The 21262-nt window shown below is 44.4% G+C and overlaps 1 protein-coding gene and 1 pseudogene across 2 annotated transcripts; one reads left to right on the top strand and one right to left on the bottom strand.

The window, feature by feature from the left end:
• Window positions 1-634: 634 nt before the first annotated feature.
• Window positions 635-13899, bottom strand: LOC308239045 (protein regulator of cytokinesis 1-like; the record flags this gene model as incomplete). Its single annotated transcript, XM_080651591.1, is given in 13 exon segments — window positions 635-736; window positions 5488-5523; window positions 5527-5598; window positions 5701-5847; window positions 6719-6814; window positions 9085-9221; window positions 10202-10349; window positions 11611-11739; window positions 11742-11765; window positions 12303-12473; window positions 12552-12788; window positions 13475-13597; window positions 13738-13899. Coding segments are annotated over 13 exon segments (1584 nt in total).
• A 2596-nt stretch (window positions 13900-16495) lies between these two features.
• On the top strand, window positions 16496-20998 carry LOC308239046 (elongation factor 1-alpha 1-like; annotated as a pseudogene). Its single transcript has 3 exons — window positions 16496-16508; window positions 19074-19615; window positions 19851-20998. The product of its transcript is annotated as an elongation factor 1-alpha 1-like (transcript).
• Window positions 20999-21262: the final 264 nt, after the last annotated feature.

The raw sequence follows: 21262 nt of genomic DNA on the forward strand, positions 1-21262 counted from the left end.
TCACATAAGGATAAGTGTTGAGTCCCTAAATAACTGTGTTTCATGAAGAAAACCACTATTTGTTAAACAACACACCTTATAGAGCCTATAAAATTATGAAAAATATGAACTAATCTATTGTATAGGAAGGACTATCCATGACTGCATTGAGGGCTGAGGAAAACAGAAAGATATTATAAAAGGGTAAGAGGTATCAAAAGTAGGTTTAGATTTGATGGTATGAAAAAATATAATTAATAAATAATAATACACGAATATACTCTGCCCTGACCAGTATGGCTCAGTTGATTGGGCATTGTCCCATTTACTGAAATGTCGTTGGTTCCATTCCAGGACAGGGCACATGCCCATATCCATCACATGTAGGTAGCAGGGAAGATGCAAGAGAACAATGTATCTCTCTCTCCCTTCCCCTTCCATCTCCCTAAAAAAAAATAAAATAAAAGTAATTATTCAAATATTTTTTAAAAGAATAAGTTCTGTGTTTAGCATACTTAGAACTGTTAAACAAATTTTTGCCCCACCCGATATATTGGTGACAGTAATCATATCTCATGTGTGACAGTTTCACAGTTTTATCCTTATGTCAAAGCTCACCAAGTAGTATGCATTCAAAAGTGCGCTTTGTTGCATGTCAATTCTCATTTTTGGGGCAGAACAGCTTTGCCTCAGTGGCAACAAACACTGGCAAGCAGTGAAGACTACTGCCATCAGCATCAACAGACATGCTGACTGACTACAAAAGACACATTCTGAGACTGATTACAGGATTATCCTTCTTTTACCATGAGATTTTGACTGCAGCAAATTTTGAGGTGAACAAACTAGAAGGGCCAGGGCAATAAAAAATTGTTAGATTATTATTTTTAAATATATTTCATTGATTTTTTACAGAGAGGTAGGGAGAGGGATAAAGAGTTAGAAACCAGGAGAAACCAAGATGGTGGCATAGGTAAATACCTACACTGCTGCCTCGCACAATATCAAAACTACAACTAAAAGACAAAATGGACACCATCCAGAATCAAAGAAAAGCTGGCTGAGTGGAAATTCTGCACCTAGAAGAAAAGAGGAAAGCACATTGAGACTCAGAGGAGCTGCAAAAGGCTGAGGTACAGAGACTCACATGCAGAGAGGACGGGCGGCTGTGTGCAGGGACGGCAGAGTGCGCGGATGGCTTTCTAAAGTGGGAGGGAGAAGGAAGCTCCCGACTGCACTGAACTCCAGTCCCGGGCGAGATGCTGGGAAACCAGACTCATTCGGGGGGAATCTGGACTGTCAGGAAAAGAGAAAGCACACCGAGACTCGGGAGCTGCGGAAGGCAGAGGTCTGGAGGCACGCACCCGCAGAGTGGACTGACTGCTGAATGCATGGGAGGCTGAGTGCGCGGCTGGCTTTCTAAAGCAGGAGGGAGACAGAAGCTCCCGACTGGGCTGAACTCCAGTTCCGGGCAAGTTTCTGGGAACACGACTCATTTGGGGAGAAACTGGACTGTCTGGCAGCGGGCAAAACTTGAGGGCGGCTTTCTCTCACAGGTGCTTGCAGGGATTACGGAGGGACACTGAAACCCAGGGGCCTCATAGGGCAGGGCTGATGAGAAACCAAGGCTGTCTGCTTTGCCCTGAAACTCTGCCCCATCCAAGCTGAGCACAGAGGCTTTTGCAATTTTGCAAGTCTTGTCTCATAAGAGTGTCTCCAGCACAGAAGTTTTCCCAGCATAGACAAAGCTGATCCTCATAGCCAATTGGCCTAGAGGTCAATTCCTCCCAGTGATACCAACAACAATCAAGGCTTAACAACAACAAGCCCACAAAGGGGTGAACCAAGAGTGTCCACCTCAGGTAACTAGGGAGGCTGAGCCACTGTGCCCTAGAGGACACCTACCACACAAAACTACACTACCAACTCTGGGAAGCAACCAAAATGCAGAGACAAAGAAACAGATCACAAATGAAAGAAATGGAGGAAAACAAAAGACTGGATATAGAGTTCAAAACCAGGGTTATATGGTTTTTCAAGAATTTTCTAGAAAAGGCCAATAAATTTAGTGAGACCCTTGAGGATATGAAAAAGGACCAACTAGAAATTAAACATACACTGACTGAAATAAAAAATATTATACAGAGACCTAATAGCAGACTAGAGGACCGCAAGAATCAAGTCAAAGAGTTGAAATACAAAGAAGCAAAAAACACTCAACCAGAAAAGCAAAAAGAAAAAAGAATCCCTAAATTTGAAGATAGTCTAAGGAGCCTCTGGGACAACCTCAAGCGTACCAACATCCGAATTATGGGGGTGCCAGAAGAAGAGACAGAGAAAGATACTGAAAACCTATTTGAAGAATTAATGACCGAAAACTTCCCCGACCTGGTGAAAGAAATAGACTTACAAGTCCAGGAAGCACACAGAACCCCAAACAAAAGGAATCCAAAGAGGACCACACCAAGACACATCATAATTAAAATGCCAAGAGCAAAAGACAAAGAGAGAATATTAAAAGCAGCAAGAGAAAAACAGTTAGTTACCTACAAGGGAGCACCCATACGATTGTCAGCTGATTTCACAACAGAAACTATTGCAGGCCAGACGGGGGTGGCAAGAAATATTCAAAGTGATGAATAGCAAGAACCTACAACCAAGATTACTCTACCCAGCAAAGCTATCATTCAGAATTGAAGGTCAGATAAAGAGCTTCACCAATAAGAAAAAGCTAAAGGAGTTCATCACCGCCAAACCAGTATTGTATGAAATGCTGAAGGGTGTTCTTTAAGAAGAGGAAGAAGAAGAAAAAGGTAAAGATAAAAATTATGAACAACCAATACATGTCTATCAACAAGTGAATCTAAAAATCAAGTGAATAAAAAATCTGATGAACAGAATAAACTGATGAATATAATAGAATGAGGGGCAGAGAAAGGGAGTGGACTGACAATTCTCGGGGGGAAAGGGGTGTGGGTGGTGCGGGAAGAGACTGGACAAAAATCATACACCTATAGATGAGGAAAGTGGGGGGGGAGTAAGGGCAGAAGGTGGGGTGGGAACTGGGTGGAGGGGGGCTATGGGGGAAAAAGAGGAACAATTGTAATAATCTGAAAAATAAAGATTTATTAAATTAAAAATAAATAAATAAGCAAGCCTCATTTGAACTCTGGAAAAAAAAAGTTAGAAACCAGTATTATATGAAATGCTGAAAGGTATTCTTTAAGAAGAGGAAGAAGAAGAAAAAGGTAAAGATAAAAATTATGAACAACAAATACATATCTATCAACAAGTGAATCTAAAAATCAAATGAATAAGAAGACAAGAGGAGAAACAGTCCAGAGATGGAAGATGCTGACGATGCCTTGCCACGCTTGCAGTCAGCAGCTGTACGACACAGCAGATTGCCTAGGACCAAACCAGAGAGGGTCGGACCTGCATTGCCACCATGGGCCCACCATCCAGATATCATTGCTGACATGTACACATAAGGAACTGTTTGACATTGAAACGGGGACTCAGAACTGTTGGACATTGAAATTGGGACTCTAACATTTTTTGTTACTATATGTTTATTTATAGTCTGCAGAGGCAAGATTTTTTTAAGGAAAGAAATGGGGAAAAAAGAGATACAGAGGCAAAGAAGCATTGAACAGACTGTCAAACTACAGCGGGAAGGCAGGGGAGGTTGGGGGCGGGGGCTGTAAGAGATCAACTGAAGGACTTGTACACATGCATATAAGCATAACCAATGGATACAAGACACTAGGGGGTGGGGGCAGGTAAAGGCATGTATTAGGGGGTAGGGGAGGCCGGGGGAGTTCAATGGGGGAAAAAAAAGGAGACATATGTTCTATTTGTAATACTTCAAACAATTAAAAAATAAAATAAAATTTTAAAAAATCTGATAAACAGAATAATCTGGTGAATATAATAGAATCAGGGGCATAGAAAAGGAGTGGACTGACAATTCTAGGGGGAAAGGGGTGTGGGGATTGCGGGAAGAGACTGAACAAAAATCGTACACCTATGGATTAGGACAGTGGAGGGGGGTGGTAAGAGCAGAGGGTGGGGTGGGAGCCTGGTGGAGGGGAGCTATGGGGGGGAAAAAGAGGAACAATTGTAATAATCTGAACAATAAAGATTTATTAAACAAATAAAAAAAAACAAAGGGGAAAAAAACAACAACAGACTTATAGATACAGAGAATATTTTGACGGCTGCCAGAGGAAGGAGGGTTGGAAGGCTAGGTGAAAGATGAAGAGATTAAGAAGCACAAAATGGTGATTACAAAGTCGTCCTGGGGAGGGAACACACAGCACAGGGAACACAGTCAATACTGTAATCACTATGTATGGTGCCAGGTGGGTACTGGACTTATCGGGGTGATCACTTTCTAAGCTATTTAAATGTTTAGTCACGGAGTGGTACAGCATTATATTAGTTTCGAGTATACAACAACTGTAATTACAAAATAAAAAATAATATAACCCTGGCTGAGTAGTTCAGCTAATTAGAGTGTTGTCCCAACACACCAAGACTGCAGTTGGATCCCAGGTCAGGGCATATACAAGAATCAGCCAATGAATGCCATTAGTAAGTGGAACACAAATCAATGTTTTTCTGTTTGTCCCCCTTCCTCTCTCTCTCTAAAGTCAATTAAAAATTAATCTACATTTAAAATTAAAATAATAAGTTAAAAACAAGAAACATATGAGGGCAGCACTTTGACAGCAAGGATAGCCCACCTTGTACTCTTAGCAGAGAGATTCTCAAACTTTTAATTAAAATAAACCTTTCTGGAACTGAATGTTAATGTTATATGTTTTAAGAAGTTAACATTATTTTCATAATAATATTTAACAATAGAGAGCTAGTTTCATAAAATGTTAAGAGGACAGAAATAAGTAGCTAACAATGAACATGTATTTAAAGAGAGTTTGATGCTATGAAGAAAAACCCACAAACAATATAAAATAGGCAAAAAGACAGAAATCAAAATTATATAATGTGAACTCTACTTTGTAAACATACATTATTTTTAAAAGCTGTTTTAAGCCCAACCAAGGTGACTCAGTGGTTGAGCATTGACCTATGAACCAGCGGGACGCATGCTCGGGTTGTGGGACTGATCCCCAATGCAGGGCGTGCAGGAGGCAGCCAATCAATGATTCTCTCTCATCATTGATGTTCCTATCTCTCTCTCTCTCTCCCTTCCTCTCTGAAATCAATAAAAATATATTTTTTTAAAAAGCAAGAAAAACACCAAATAGTTTTAGTAGACTTCTTGGAATTATGGTACAGGTGCTTTTAAAATGGTTTTTATATATTGTCAAGTATGAGTAGGAGAAGAGAAATAATGTTCCAATCTCAAATGGACTCAACTGAAAGTCTCCAAAACCCCTTCCCCATCCCTGCAGGGCAATCTCTGCAGGACACATGGCAAGAGACGGCCGTGGCCCTGCCCTCCACACGCCCTCACACCAGTGGGCCATGGAGCCTCCTTACCTTGCGCACTTTGCCCGGTGTGGTGGGAGGCACTCCTCACTGCTCGTTGGGTGGTCTGGAAGTACTGCCATACAGCATCTCTGTCTCTGTCTGCTTCTTGTTCTTCAGTTGCTGTGTGACAGGCAGAAGCAACAGTGACACATCCCAGGGAGAGAGCAGGTCTGGGCTGCTCACATGGCCACCCTTCCCTCTTCCCAAACTGGGTTCACGTACCCTTTCCTGCTTCGCTCGCTCTTTCTCTAACCGATGCATCTCCCGCTGCTCAGTCACATATTCCATGAATTTCTGCCCATGGACCACAAATGCTGTTAAGTGTTTCTGTTCCCACATTTCAATCTGGGCCTTCAGTTCCTCTTCCACCTGAGACCAGACACAAGCACGTGTCATTTACTTCAAACCTTTGGTGTGAAGCCTGAAGGAAATGATTTCCCCCCAGAATGATTACTCCTTTCCCAGAGCATCACTAGGCTGACTCCGGGGAGCTGGACCCACTTGGGGAAATGTCAGAGTAGCTGAAACCAAAGGCAAGGGATGGTTTGTTCCCAATACACAGGCCCAGCGTGGCCACTGGTTTTGGTGCTGAAAGTGAGAGGATGGCGTGCAGTGAGGGCAGCACCATCTGGGTCAGGCCTGGACCCGCCTCCTGCGAGCTGTGAAAAGTGGGCAAGTTACTTAAGTTCTCAGTGCCCCGTTTCCTCATCTGCAAAAATGGAAAGCACTTTGAAATAATACCTGGCCCTTCATTCAGTAAATACTATTGTTAAGATAGAGAAGATACTGAAGCCCACAGAACTTGCTCAAGATAAAGAGCTTGCTCTGTGTTATCGGCTGAACTGTGCCCCCTCCCCACCCCGTTCATATGATGAAGTCTATCCTCCAGTATCTAGGAATGTGGTTTTATTTGACCTGTGAAGACAGGAGGAAGACAACCACCTACACGTCTCGGAAGAAACCAGCCCTGCCTAGGCCTTCATCTTAGACTTCCAGCCCCCGGACTTGTGAGAAAATACATGTCTTTGTTCAGGCCGCCCAGTCGGGGGTGTTTTGTTATGGCCGTGCTAGAAAACTAATACACCTCGACATACAGCTGCTGATGCCATAAGGCCCAGTGTCACTGATCCTTGCCTACCCTTTGAAAGAGAAGACAGTTTGGGGCAAATGATTCAAAGCAGAGAATCCACCAAAAGTGAGGTATTTTGTAGTCAAGCACCGAAACTATTAACACTGTTACCTTACGGAGTGTTTTTTGGAGCCTGGCTCGTTGCTTTTCCTCTTTTAGAAGATTTGCTCCACGATTGGTAAGTCGACTTGAATCTGATGCTTTTCTCTGTGAAAATACATTTGAATCAGAGTAAACCCTGGGACAGGCAATCAGACCGACCACTTCTGCTAGGACTCCTTGCTGTCATACTCGGATGTACATTATTAACCCATTGTACGCCATAAGCATCTATAGACCCAAGCGGCAGACCTTCCCCACACACCACACGCGTCTATATATATATATATATATATATATATATATATATATATATATATATATATATATATAATGTTTTCCCTAAGTGGTAGCCCTGACCAACTTTAAAATAATTTTTTGTGTGAATTTTCAGCTGAAAATATTCAAGAACACCCGAATTGGGAGTAATATATTTATTTTTGTAATATTCATTGCAAATTGACTTTTTAAATTCAAAATATTGTGGTGTGTGGGGATGGTTTCTGTTTTGGATGCGTGGCAGTTAACTGGTTAAGGAGTCTGTGAGGTTTGCATTCCCACTGCCTCTCAGCAGTGAGGAATGGAGGGTCCTAAGGCAGGGGAGCTGGGTGTGAGCACATCCACTTGGTGCAGGAAAACCAGTGCTTCCTTTGTCATCTAAAAAGACAGGCTGCAATATTAACGCACCACCCCACTGGCTCCCTTCCTTGGTTCAGACGTCAAAAGATTACGTCACCTACAGGAAATGAGCTATGTGGGGGGACAAGGGAAAGGTCCACACTCGGAGACTGGTGGGCACCCCTACTTGTCCACTCTCTTTCTGCCTATTGAGACAATGCAGCTTAAATATGCAAGGTTAAGGGTCACAGATAATCTGGTTTTCATTGAATTGACCCTCACAAAATGGACAAAAAAATATAGTATGTTAGGCTTCATTTTTTTCTGTTTTTTTTTTTAATTCTATCATGCATACAGTATACCAGAACAGTAGTATAAGCATATAATTTAGAAATAGGAATTAGACGTGTACACTCAAAGTTAGGGGCAGATCATCAGAAAAGTACAGAAGAAATCCTGACAATTTGCTAAGCTTGTGAATAAATTCCATTCCCCTCCCAGCCTGCTTTGTCGGTGAAGGCCTATAAACAATTCCTAAAAGGGATGGGAGTTAGTCTCTTATTTATTCTTAAACACTTGCATGTCAACAAGGGTTACTTATTTGGCTCTTTACTGACGTTTATTCCTCCTCCTCCTTGCTTCCAAGCAGAAGTCAGGGGTCACTGAGGACGGGGAAACCTGTCCTTAAACAGCTGTCAGGTCTCACACAGTTCTCCCCAGGTCTGAGTCCTAGTTTCCCACCTGTAAACGTGAGGTTGAACTCAGGACTCCCTGAAGGACCCATCAGACTCTAACGGGGCCAGCATGAACCTAAGAGCAAGGCTGCTTGAATTTTGTGTCCACTATGCCTCCTCCTAGTCCCAGCCCCGAGCTCTGAAATGCTCTGAGGGAACCTGCCTGTGCTATGTCGATCAGAAGAAACGGAATTCAGCATACAAATGTGCACTAACACCCAGGCGATTTTCTAAGAAAACAGCAAAAGTTGGAAGAGAAAATATTCTATCCTTCTCTCCCTCCTCAGTAACAACCGAATTCCTCTGTGGCAGCAGGACCGCCAGCCTCACCAGCATGGCACATGCGAGAGATGCTGGGACGAGAGCTGGAAGAGCCCTTAGAGGGGCTGTGGGGACAGTGCCTTCTGTGTCCCTTCCTCCACGTGGTGCCTGAGGGCTGTGGTGGAGCGTGAGGGCCAACCTAGGATAAGGTCCGCGAGCTGGAGAAGCCTGGGACCCCACTGACTGTGGAACTGCCACACCTGCCCTGCACTGGCCCCTCTGGACTTCCTTTATGCCAGAAACTTCTACCTGCATGAAGCATTTGTTCAGGGCTTTTCTCTTACATGTTCCTGTACGTGAGCCTCACAAATACAGATGGGTCAGGAGTAAGCTAGAGTCTCAGTGATGAAGACACTGGTATTAGAAACTCAGTAAGGAGAAAAGGAGACTGACTCTATAAAAAACATGCTTTCTTTCCTTCTTTTTTTTTTTTTTTAATCCTCTCCCAAAGATATTGTTCCATTTGTAGAGATAGGGGAAGGGAGGGGAAAAGACAGAGAGAAACCACTGGTAGATGTCTCTCTCACATCAACTGGTTGTCTCCCTGTTGCTCCCTGACCAGTGCTCTTGACCAGAACTGAACTCGGGACCCTTTAGTCCGCAGCCCGACGCTCTATCCACTGAGCCAAACAGGCCAGGGCAAGGGCATGCTTTCTTAATACTTCATTGTCCTCTGAGGAAAACAGAGGAAAGTGAGGGCAGTACCTCAAACTCTAAGAAAAGCCTCCAGCTTTCTTCCCACTTCTGCACGCCTTCAAAGAGTTCTTTGCGAACCTCGTAGTAGTTTTTTAACCGCACAACCTCATCATCATGGACCTGGAGCAGACTTGCTGTGTAGTCCTCTGCAAGATAGAAGCCCAGGAGTTTTAAAAAAATTCCTCTAGTGTTTAGCATCTTACTTTCTAACCCCTCATTCCCTAAACTGGAAATAGATTATTCTTCACGATAGTAAAAATGCTACATGAATAAGTATACATTGTGGATAATAAAAATCTGGTTTGTCACCATCCTCCTGGAGGGAGTAGGGAGTAAGGACCTAAAGTGTGGACTAAAATGACTAAGATTAACAAACCTGTGTCATCTCTCACCTTTTCTTAGCTTTCTTTCAATCCACCCTGCTCAGGAGTGGGTTGGGGCACAGAAAATGTCCCCAATGTGGAATTTAGTAGATAACCTCATCTTTATACTCAGGTCAGGTCAGACTAGAATTCTGCTGGGCTCTGGGGTCAGACTCTGTGGCCTTAAATGTGAACTCTGCCCTTTACCCGCTGTGCCTCTGGTTCAAGTTGCTCAACATTTATGCACCTTTGTGTCCTCATCTCTTGACATGAGATTGAGATATTATTGTTAAGAGCTTGACATTGCACCTGGCATAGAGTAAGCAAGCGCTGATAAACTTGAGCTTCGCAACTATAGGCTACAGCAGCCTTGGGCAAACTACGGCCCGCGGGCCGGATCCGGCTGTTCTATCCGGTTCTCTTGCTCTCCCCTCCGCTCCTTTACTTTGAATTTATATTAGTTCACACAAACACTCCATCCATGCTTTTGTTCCGGCCCTCCGGTCCAGTTTAAGAACCCATTGTGGCCCTCGAGTCAAAAAGTTTGCCCACCCCTGGGCTACAGTGATAAGCTGCTTCAGAAATCAAGACATCCCTTATTTCCCAGTAGCACCTGCAAATGCTCACTGACACAGGAATGGCAACTTATGGTGAAAGGCTTGAAAAGGCAGTTTTATCTGTTCAGCAGAGGAAACACTTTCTGGTGAACATCTGCACATCTTCACAAGTGCAGGCCACATGAAGGCCAGCGCTCCTGTACTAACCATCATGGTAAGCAGCAAAAGCTTGTCTCTGCTCCTGGCTGTAGAAACAGTGGTCCCAGCACTTAGCCAGCTCCACTCGTGTTGCCTCAATCAATTTCTTAATGTTTTGCATTTTCAGTTCTTCCAAGCGATCCACTTCTAACTGCAGCTGAAACACAGATACCTGGTAAAGGTGCTTGTTCTACTTTTACATTCACAGAGCCTTGCAAAAATTTCCCATTTTTATTTATTTATTTTTGTTAATGCTCACACAAGGATATGTTTTTAAAATATATTTTTATTGATTTCAGAGAGGAAGGGAGAGGGAAAGAGACAGAAACATCAATGATGAGAGAGAATTATTGACTGGCTGCCTCCTGCATGCCCCCTACTGGGGATCGAACCCACAACCTTGGCATGTGCCCTTGACCGGAATTGAACCTGGGGACCCTTCAGTCCGCAGGCTGACCCTCTATCCACCGAGCCAAACCGGCTAGGGCCAAGGATATTTTACCTTTTTTTTTTTTTTTTTAAGGGAGAATGAAAGGAAGAGAGAAACATCGATGTGAGAAAAACACATCGATTGGTTGCCCCTGCATGAGCCCCATGAGGGCCCGGGCAGAGGAGGAACCTGCACCACGGTACATGCCCTTGACCAGAATCAAACCGGGACCCTGTGATTCGCAGGCCGACGCTCTATCTACTGAGACAAACTGGCTAGGGCAAAAATTTCCCCTTTTTGTCCTAACCAGTTTGGCTCAGTGGATAGAGTGTCGGCCTGTGGACTCAAGGGTCCCAAGTTTGATTCGGTCAAGGGTATGTACCTTGGTTGCAGGCACATCCCTGGTGGGGGGTGTGCAGGAGGCAGCTGATTGATGTTTCTCTCTCATCGATGTTTCTAACTCTCTCTCTCCCTCTCCCATCCTCTCTGCAAAAAATCAATAAAATATACTTTAAAAATTTCCCCTTTTTAAATAAAATTATAGTACAAAATCACAGAGGTAAGTCCACACTCTAACAATGGTATCAAAGGAAAGATAAAAGATAAGTGGGTTCCTGCCACCTTTTTTTGATGCTTACTTTAAAATAGACTTGCTCTCCCTGGCCAGTGTGTTTAGGTTAGAGCATTAGCCTGTGCACCGAAGGGTCTCAGATTTGATTCCTGGTCAAGGGCAGGTACCTGGGTTGCTGGTTTGATCCCCAGTCTGTCAGGGTACATGTGGAAGGCAACTAATTCATGTGTCTCTATCACATCAATGATTCTCTTCCTCCCTTCTACTCTCTCTCAAAATCAATGGAGAAAATATCCTTGGGTGAGGATTCACAACAACAAAAAAAGATTTGTTCAAGGCAGAATTTGGTAAAGACATGAGATCAGACATAAAAATGCCTGTAGAGACTACGGACCCAGCACCCTATGGGTTTCCTACCGCTTTCTGAACTTTGGCCTTCGACCCAGTCATAACCATGGCCACAACAGCTTCTCTCTCTTCTTCTGGTATTTGCAGTCTGTCCCAGAGCTCCCGGATCTGAGCACGCAGCCTCTTACACACTGCTTCGCGTTTTGTGATTTCCTCACTTCCAGCTGTGACAAGGAAAGACAGGGGTTATGGCAAAGGCAGCAGCAGAGGCTAGCCCTCTGGAGCTTTTGCAGAATAAGCACTGTTATAAGATTGTGAAGAGGTGTTTTCATGACTTCTGAACACAAACTGTAAGTCTGTCATTTACAGCAGGATCTCAGACCCCAAGAATTAGGATTCAAATTTTGAAATAAAACTTTTTTCCGGTAGAGGGGAGTAACGGGGGGCGGGGGGAGCGGGAAAGAGGGACATCTGTAATGAACTCAACCTAAAGACTAATTTTTTTTTCAATTAAACACTAATTCAATGACTATTATTTCATCCATCATTTCAATTTCATGTTCTTATAGCTACATATAAATTAAGTTTTCTTTTAAAAAACATCATGGTTGTATATCATATACTATCTTCATCCTCTCTCCCTCATTCTCTTAACCTACATTGGACCCTAAAAAACACTGCAGGGAAAAAACTGTCCCTGTTTTCAAATTGCTGGATACTATGGAGGTGAGATCCCAGGCTATATTCCAAATAGACATTACCTGCAGTAGCAACTTCTGTAGTGCTGCAATATTTTCCAAAGATAAACAAAAGGCATCTGCATCTTCACACACCACATCTCTTTCGAAGCTTGTATCTGGGGTGTGATCTAATTCTTCCATACATAGTATGATCTTTTTTTTCATGTTGACAAACTTCTCACGCCGAGATGCCTGTAAAATCAAATGATCAGAAGACACCCACAGGAAAGTCAAACTGACTTTTAGGAACTATGGAGGCAAGGAGTATACCTTTGTTTCCCTCAAAGTTGCCAAATGTTGTCTGAACTGGTTCAGCTCTTCCAGGCTGGGAACGGAGTTGCTGTCAATGTCATAGCGTGGCATGGAAAGCACTTCAGACAGTTCTTGATCTTGTTCCCTAAGTAGTTTCAGTTGACGTTTCCTCTCCTCTTTCTGTTTGCGCCTCAGCTCCACCTCAGTGCGCAAGTCTATTTCTAGCTGCAAGATGGTCGTCGGCTCTCCTTCCTGCTGTAGAAGAGGAGATACCATTGTTCCAAGTTCCAAGTGGATTTCCTCAAAGGAAGAGTAGGACAACTTACAACAACTTACAAATAAATCAGTTCATGGCACAGTATCATCTCTGCCTAACTTTTCCTGAGAGTTAAAAATAAAAAAATTGTAGTATATGCCTCACAGACTGATAGCAAGAGGAAGTGTTTTAGACTAAAGCACTGCAACACTCATTAGCTGATTCACCTCTGGCAAGCTGTCCCTCCTGGGAGCGTGCCCACGCCTCTCTCCCTCAGGCGGCATCTCCGAAACTCTAAGAGTCCCCACGAGACTTACACTCAGGGGAGCAATGTGCAGGGTCTTCTCCTGGGCCAGCCCCTTGAACCTGTCTCCATGGCCCCCTTTTCTCTGACTTCCCAAAACAGCTCCAAGGAGACTCTCTCCTATTTCTTCTAAGCCCTTCCTTGTTTTGCTGTCCCCAGCTTTAATAAACAAACTATCAAAAAATAAATTAGCTGCTTCACCTCTCAACAGGGCAACGCTTTACGTCAGTAAAAATGACTGCTGGCACTGGTTGGCTAGGCAGCACATTTCCCCCACTTGTCGTGTCCAGGACCACCCTGACACAGAAACCCTCCACTCAGCCCCAAGGCAAAGCTCCTGCCTCAGTCTCAGACCCAAACAGGAGCCCAGACCCTGTGTACCTGAAATGGCTCAACACGCAACTCGCTGCACAAGAGAGCCAACTCTTTTTGACAGTTGCCTATGCTGTTAATGAGCCTTGCCTTCAGACTTTCCTCTTCAGCAATCATTTTATCCATGAGGTCCTACCAGAGAGAAAATAGCCCCATAAAAGTTTGGAACTAAGGGAGGAAAAAACACCAAGCAACAAATAACACCAAAACACCAATAATTTCAAAATTTTAATACCCATGTCCTCCTGCAAAGACACCGGCACTAAACTCACCTTGATATGCTTATGTACATCCTGAATTCTTTGTAACCGCTGGTCCTCAGGAATCCCAATGAATTCCCATATTTCCTGAAGGTGACTCAGGGCTTTTTGGAGATATAATGTGGACTCCTCCTCAATAACCTCACTGGAAAGCAAAAGAGAAATCAGCTGCATGAGCCACTGCCTCTGACACACTAAGAGAATTATTTACAGCCCTGGCTGGTTAGGTCAGTGGTTAGAGCAGTGCACCACAGACCAAAGAGCCTCAGGTTCAATTCCCCTTGATTCCCAGTCAAGGGTACTAGGTGTAGTGGTTAATAATGCAGAGTTTTTTTTTCAACAGATGGAGTTACACATATGTTGATATATATGCGATTTGATATATATGCTATTTTGTTGTATTGACAACAAGCTTCAAAACTTCATATGTCACATTTTCTGAAGGTGTTAACATCATAGATATTTTTATGCTTAAAAATGTCGAATATCGTGCCAAAAAAAAAAAAGAGCATTTGCAAGAAGTTTTAATTCATTACTTTATTTTGAAGAAAAGTGCTGCTGAATACTTCCAGAAGCTTATGGTGAACATGCTCCATCTCAAGATACTTGTGAACGGTGGTTTAAACGCTTTAAAAGTGATGATTTCAATGTGAAAAACGAAGAATGTCCAGGTCAACCGAAAAAGTTTGAAGACCAACAATTACAAGCATTATTGGATAAAGGTGTGAGTCAAACTCAAAAACAACTTGCAAAAAGATTAAACGTTGCTCAGCAAACAATTTCCGATCGTTTACAAGTAATGGGAAAGACATTAAAGGAAAGAAAATGGGTTCCACATCAACTGAACGAAGGACAAATGGAAAACCGAAAAGTCATCAGTAAAATGTTGCTTCAACAGTAGGAAAGAAAGTCTTTTTTTGCATCAAATTGTGACTGGCTATGAAAAGTGGATTTATTTGGGGAATCCCAAATGCACAAAATCATGGGTTGATCCAGGTCAACCATCAACATTGAATGCAAGGCCAAATCGCTTTGGAAAGAAGACAATGCTCTGCGTTTGGTGGGATCAGGAAGGTGTGGTGTATTATGAGCTTCTAACACCAGGTGAAACCATTAATACTGATCCCTCCAGACAACAAATAATCAATTTGAACCACATTTTGATCATAAAACAACCAGAATGGGCCAGAAGACACAACATAGTAATTTTGCTTTATGATGACGTACCAACACACACTTCAACACCAGTTAAAGTCACGTTAAAATATCTTGCCTGGGAAGTATTAACCCACCCGCCGTATTCACCAGACCTTGTTCCTTCAGATTACCACTTGTTCCTATCAGTGGCACACGCACTTTCTGAGCAGCACTTCAAAACATATGAAGAAGTGGAAAATTGGGTCTCTGAATGGTCTGCCTCAAAACAAGAAAAGTTCTATTGGGACAGTATCCACAAATTACCTGAAAGATTGGGGGAAATGTGTAGCTAGCGATGGACATTACTTTGAATAAAGCACTTTTGATGTTTCTCTTGAAATTATCGTGTTTTCTTTGATTACAAAATCCACATTATTAACTGGTACAACTAGTATATACCTCGGTTGAAGGCTGGATCCCTGGCCCTGGTCAGGGTGTGAACTGGAGGCAACCAAAGGATTTTTCTCTTTCACATCAATGTTTTCCTCCCTCTCCCCTTCTCTCCGTTCTCTCTCCTTCTCTCTCGTTCTCTCTCCTTCTCTCTCCTTCTCTCTCCTTCTCTCTCCTTCTCTCTCCTTCTCTCTCCTTCTCTCTCCTTCTCTCTCGTTCTCTCTCGTTCTCTCTCGTTCTCTCTCCTTCTCTCTCCTTCTCTCTCCTTCTCTCTCCTTCTCTCTCCTTCTCTCTCCTTCTCTCTCCTTCTCTCTCCTTCTCTCTCCTTCTCTCTTCTCTCTCCTTCTCTCTCCTTCTCTCTCCTTCTCTCTCCTTCTCTCTCCTTCTCTCTCCTTCTCCCTCTCCCTCTCCCTCTTCCACTAGCTCTAAAAATCAATGGAGCCCTAGCCAGTTTGGCTCAATGGATAGAGCATTGGCCTGCGGACCAAAAGGGTCCCATGTTTGATTCCGGTCAAGGGCACAAACCTCAGTTGCAGGCTCCTCCCAAGCCTGAGTCCTGGTTGGAGCTCGTGCAGGAGGCAACCACTTGATATGTTTCTCTCACATCGATATTTCTCTCTGTCTTTCCCTCTCTCTTCCACTCTCTCTAAAAAAATCAATAGAAAAATATCCTTGGGGGAGGATTAATAACAACAACAACAACAACAAAAAAAGCAAAAAAGTAGGGTTGTAGAAAACTAAAATAGGATTTAGAAAAATAAACAGAAGCAAATATAAGGTTGCTCCGAGGACTATGAGAGGTTATTTCCCCTTTTTATTGTTTCAAAAATATATTTTCATTAATTTCAGAGAGGGAGAGGGAGAGAGAAAAACATCAATGATGAGAGAGAATCATTTATCTGCTGCCTCCTGCATGCCCCCTACTGGGTATCAAGCCCACAACCAGGGCATGTGCCCTTGACTCTAATCAAACCCAGGACCCTTCAGTCCCCAGGTCAATGCTCTATCCACTGAGCCAAACCAGCTAGGGCTCCCCTTCTCCTTATTAATACTTTTGGAAAAATTGAAATCACTGTAAAAGGGGAAATTACTAAGGCCCTTGTAGATACTGGGGCTACTTTATCTGATCTTAAACCCTCCTCAATTAAGAAGCACTCTCCCTTGGAGTAAAGCTTCTATACAAATGGTAGGGACAGGTAAATCAGAACCAGTTCCCTTCTAGTTAGGGAATGTTATGGGGCAATATACAGGATGTCCCAAAAAATGTATACATACTTTAACAGCTGCTAGCTCAATTGTTGTTTCTTTCTTTTCAAATTTAACCCATTGAAATTAATTATTCAAAGTGTGTATACATTTTTTGGAGACACCCTGTATATATATATATTTTAAAAATTTTATTGATTTCAGAGAGGAAGGGAGGAGGGGAGAAAGAGAGAGAGAGACAGAGAGAGAGAGAGAGAGAGAGAGACAGAGAGAGAGAGAGAGAGAAACATCAGTGATGAGAGAGAATCATGGATGGGCTGCCTCCTGCACACCCCACACTGGGGATCAAGCCCGAAACCTGGGCATGTGCCCTGACTGGGAATCGAACCCTCACCTCCTGGTTCATAGGTCGACGCTCAGCCACTGAGCTACGCCGGCCGGGCTACCCTGTATATTTTTATTAGTTAAATCTGCCCCAATTCACCTGATAGGGTGATATTTTCTTTTCTTTTTTAAGTGAAAGTGAGTTTATTAGTGAAGCAGTGAGATAAAGAATGGGTCCCTTCACAGACAAAGCAGCTGAGATTTCCTTGAAATCAAGGATGGCCACATATCCTTTTCCAGAGGGTGGAATGTGTTTAGAAGTAAATTATTCAGATACTGAATTGGGAAAATAATGATTTTAAAGGAACCCCATAAGAGGAAACTGATCTTGAAATTGACTGAAGGTTTGTTACAGGTCATTCCAATACAACTTTAGGCCTTTTCCAGTCATGACTGTCCTTTATGCACGTTCTGGAATTTAGTCCACTATGCAGGATTACTTCTTAAATGGGGGCTTGTAACTTTAAGTATGAGGCCTGTAATTCTCCTATCCTTCCAGTAAAAAACAAAAACAACTGAAATGGGAAAGGATGGAGATTTGTACAGGATCCGTACCTATCTGGGGAGGAGCAGGGGGTGGGAGTCGGCAAGGCTAGTTCCTTGTGAGTAGGGCCCCATGTGAGAAAAGGGGAAACTTGAGGCCTACAATGGAAGCAGGCAGGGTAGAGGCCTCAAACCCCTCCTGCCTGCCTTCCTGTGCTCCCTTAGGGGGCTGCCCAGCCTAGTGCAGGGGCTAGGGAGGCGGGGAAAGAAGAGGGTGTGAGATGCACCTGGGGAGACACAGGTAGTTTGGGGCATCTTGGGGCCAAGCAGTCCCATTCATTGGACACACCTGTTGCTGCCGCCAGTCAGCAGCAGGTGTGGCCAATGGATGGGGCTCTGGCCCCTTCAAGGCTAGGGGAGCCCTCCAGGGTAGCCAGGCGGTGCCCGGAGTGACTTGTGGGGCTGGGCGCTGAGGCCTGGCCGGCCCTGCCACCCGCAGCCCAGGGGACCTCTCCTTGGAGCCAAACCAGCGCCCAGAACATGGGGCTGGGAGCCCCAAGGAGAGGACCTTCTTACTTTAACACAAAATTATCGTGTAACTTTCATTGTATTTATTTATGTATTTTTAAAGTACACCCTTTAAAATTAGCCTTATGCATGTCTTCTTTTTGAAATATATATATTATTTCAGAGAGGAAGGGAGAGGGAGAGAGAGAGAGAAAAACATCAATGAAGAGAGACAATCATCCATCGGCTGCCTCCTGCACGCCCTGCACTGGGGATGGAGCCTGCAACCCGGGCATGTGCCCCTGGCCGGAATCGAACCCGGGACCAGTCCCCAGGCCGATGCTCTGTCTGCCCAGCCAAACCGGCGAGGGCGTGTAACTTTTATCTGAAAGGCGAGAAGACACATTCCCATCCTATCCCAAGTCACAGGCTAGTAAAGGACAGTGTGACACCCTCGCTCAGGGCCCAGAGGGGCCTCTGGAAGCCCCACCGGCCCCGCACCCGGGTCGGGCGTCTCCCCTCCCGCATCCCCAACTGCCCCACAGCCCGCACCTTCTCCTCATGATGGAAGTCCACGACCTACTCCCCCCAGAACCGAGCGCTGCAACCAGCCCCTAGCACCAGCTGGCACAGGATCTGCCACTTTGCAAGCCATCAGGCAACCACTGGGCTTTTAAAGCAAGCACCACAGCGGAGCAGGCCGGAGATTGGTGCTCCTTCCTGTCGCTCCTCGCCAAATCCCGCCCTCTCCCCGCCCCCAGCGGCCCCGTGCAGGTTTGATTCCAAGTGCACTCCATTGCCTGGAGGGGGGAAGAGCATAGGAGCCCACTGCCCAGGTGCTGCGCATAAAGGCTTCGCTCCCAACCAGCGGGGAGTGGCCTGCGCGGGTTACTAGAAAGGCCTGGGGCCTTGCTTCCCTAGCTCATCTGAGCAGCGAGCCTGGGAACTGATCTTTGGTGGCAATATTCCCCAGATGTAGGAAAAAGTGCCCTAAAGGGCAGGGAGCCCTGCTCAGGGCCAGGAACTTTCTAGACCAGTGATCCCCATAATTCCGTTCAGTGAATATGGTCCCCCTTTTACAGAGCCAAGCAACTGTCTCACAAAGGTTTATTAGCTTTTTCATAACGGGTTTGCCGACCGAACACAGGTGTCGTGAAAACCACCATGAACTCAAACCCAAGATGGGAAAGGAAAAAAGACTCACATCAACATCGTCGTTATTGGACACGTGGATTCCAGCAAGTCTGCCACTACTGGCCATCTGATCTACAAATGTGCAGGGATCGACAGAAGAACCATGGAGAAATTTGAGAAGGAGGCTGCTGAGGTGGGGAAGGGCTCCTTCAAGTATGCCTGGGTCTTGGATAAACTGAAAGCTGAAAGGGAGTGAGGTATCACCATTGATATCTCCCTGTGGAAATTCGAGACCAGCAAGTATTATGTGACCATCATTGATGCCCCAGGGCACAAAGACTTCATTGAAAACATGATTACAGGCACATCTCAGGCCGACTGTGCTGTCCTGATTGTTGCTGCTGGTGTTGGTGAATTTGAAGCAGGCATCTCCAAGAATGGACAGACCCGTGAGCATGCCCTTCTGGCCTACACACGGGGTGTGAAACAGCTGATTGTTGGTGTTAACAAAATGGATTCCACTGAGCCGCCCTATAGCCAGAAAAGATACGAGGAAATTGTTAAAGAAGTCAGCACCTACGTTAAGAAAGTTGGCTACAGCCCTAACTGGTTTGGCTCAGTGGATAAGAGTGTGGGCCTGAGGACTCAAGGGTCCCAGGTTTGATTCCTGTCAAGGGCATGTACCTTGGTTGCGGGCACATACCCAGTAGGGAGTGTGCAGGAGGCAGCTGATCGATGTTTCTCTCTCATCGATGTTTCTAACTCTCTATCCATCTCCCTTCCTCTCTGTAAAAAATCAATAAAATATATTTTAAAAAAAAAAGAAAGTTGACTACAACCCTGACACAGTAGCATTTGTGCCAATTTCTGGTTGGAATGGTGACAACATGCTGGAAGCAAGTGCTAATATGCCTTGGTTCAAGGGATGGAAGGTCACCCGTAAAGATGGCAATGCCAGTGGAACCACACTGCTTGAAGCTCTGGATTGCATCCTGCCACCAACTTGTCCAACTGACAAGCCCCTGGGTCTGCCCCTCCAGGATGTCTAAAAAATTGGTGGTATTGGTACTGTCCTTGTGGGCAGGGTGGAGACTGGTGTTCTCAAGCCCGGCATGGTGGTCACCTTTGCTCCAGTCAATGTTACAACTGAAGTAAAGTCTGTTGAAATGCACCGTGAAGCTTTGAGTAAAGCTCTTCCTGGGGACAATGTGGGCTTCAACGTCAAGAACGTGTCTGTCAAAGATGTTCGCCGTGGGCAAAGTGGCTGGTGACAGCAAAAATGATCCACCAATGGAAGCAGCTGGCTTCACAGCTCAGGTGATTATCCCCAACCACCCAGGCCAGATGAGTGCTGGATATGCACCTGTGCTGGATTGTCACACAGCTCACATTGCTTGCAAATTTGCTGAGCTGAAGGAGAAGATTGATCGTTGTTCTGGGAAAAAGCTGGAAGATGGCCCCAAGTTTTTGAAATCTGGTGATGCTGCCATCGTTGATGTGATTCCTGGTAAGCCCATGTGTGTTGAGAGCTTCTCTGACTACCCTCCTCTGGGCCGTTTTGCTGTTTGTGACATGGGACAGACAGTTGCTGTGGGTGTCATCAAAGCAGGGGACAAGAAGGCAGCTGGAGCTGGCAAAGTCACCAAGTCTTCCCAGAAAGCTCAGAAGGCTAAATGAATATTATTCCCAACACCTGCCACCCCAGTCTTAATCAGTGGTGGAAGAACGGTCTCAGAACTGTTTGTCTCAATGGGCCATTTAAGTTTAATAGTAAAAGACTGGTTAATGATTACAATGCATCGTAAAACCTTCAGAAGGAAAGGAGAATGTTTTGTGGACCATTTGGTCCTTTGTGTGTGTGGCAGTTTTTAAATTATTAGTTTTTAAAATCAGTACTTTTTAATGGAAACAACATGACCAAAAATCTGTCACAGAATTTTGAGACCCATTAAAATAACAAAGTTTAATGAGAAACCTGTGTGTTCTTTTGGTCAACACTGTAACTTTCTGTTACACTACTTAGGTAAAAGACTTCAGGATTGCCAGGACCTATTTCCAGTGTTATATCTGCTGATACTTTACAATTGGATAGTTCTGTTAACATTTTTTTCTGGGTGGGAACTTCAGGGTTTTTTGTGGGAATTTTTTCACCACTGAATCACCTGTCTCTTCATGGTAAAAGCTATGGGAAAGGGGATCTGTTGGTGTAACACTAAACAGGTTAGGACAGGTAAGC

The sequence above is a fragment of the Plecotus auritus genome (assembly GCF_963455305.1).
Source record: "Plecotus auritus genome assembly, chromosome: 15".
Classification (NCBI taxonomy): domain Eukaryota; kingdom Metazoa; phylum Chordata; class Mammalia; order Chiroptera; family Vespertilionidae; genus Plecotus; species Plecotus auritus.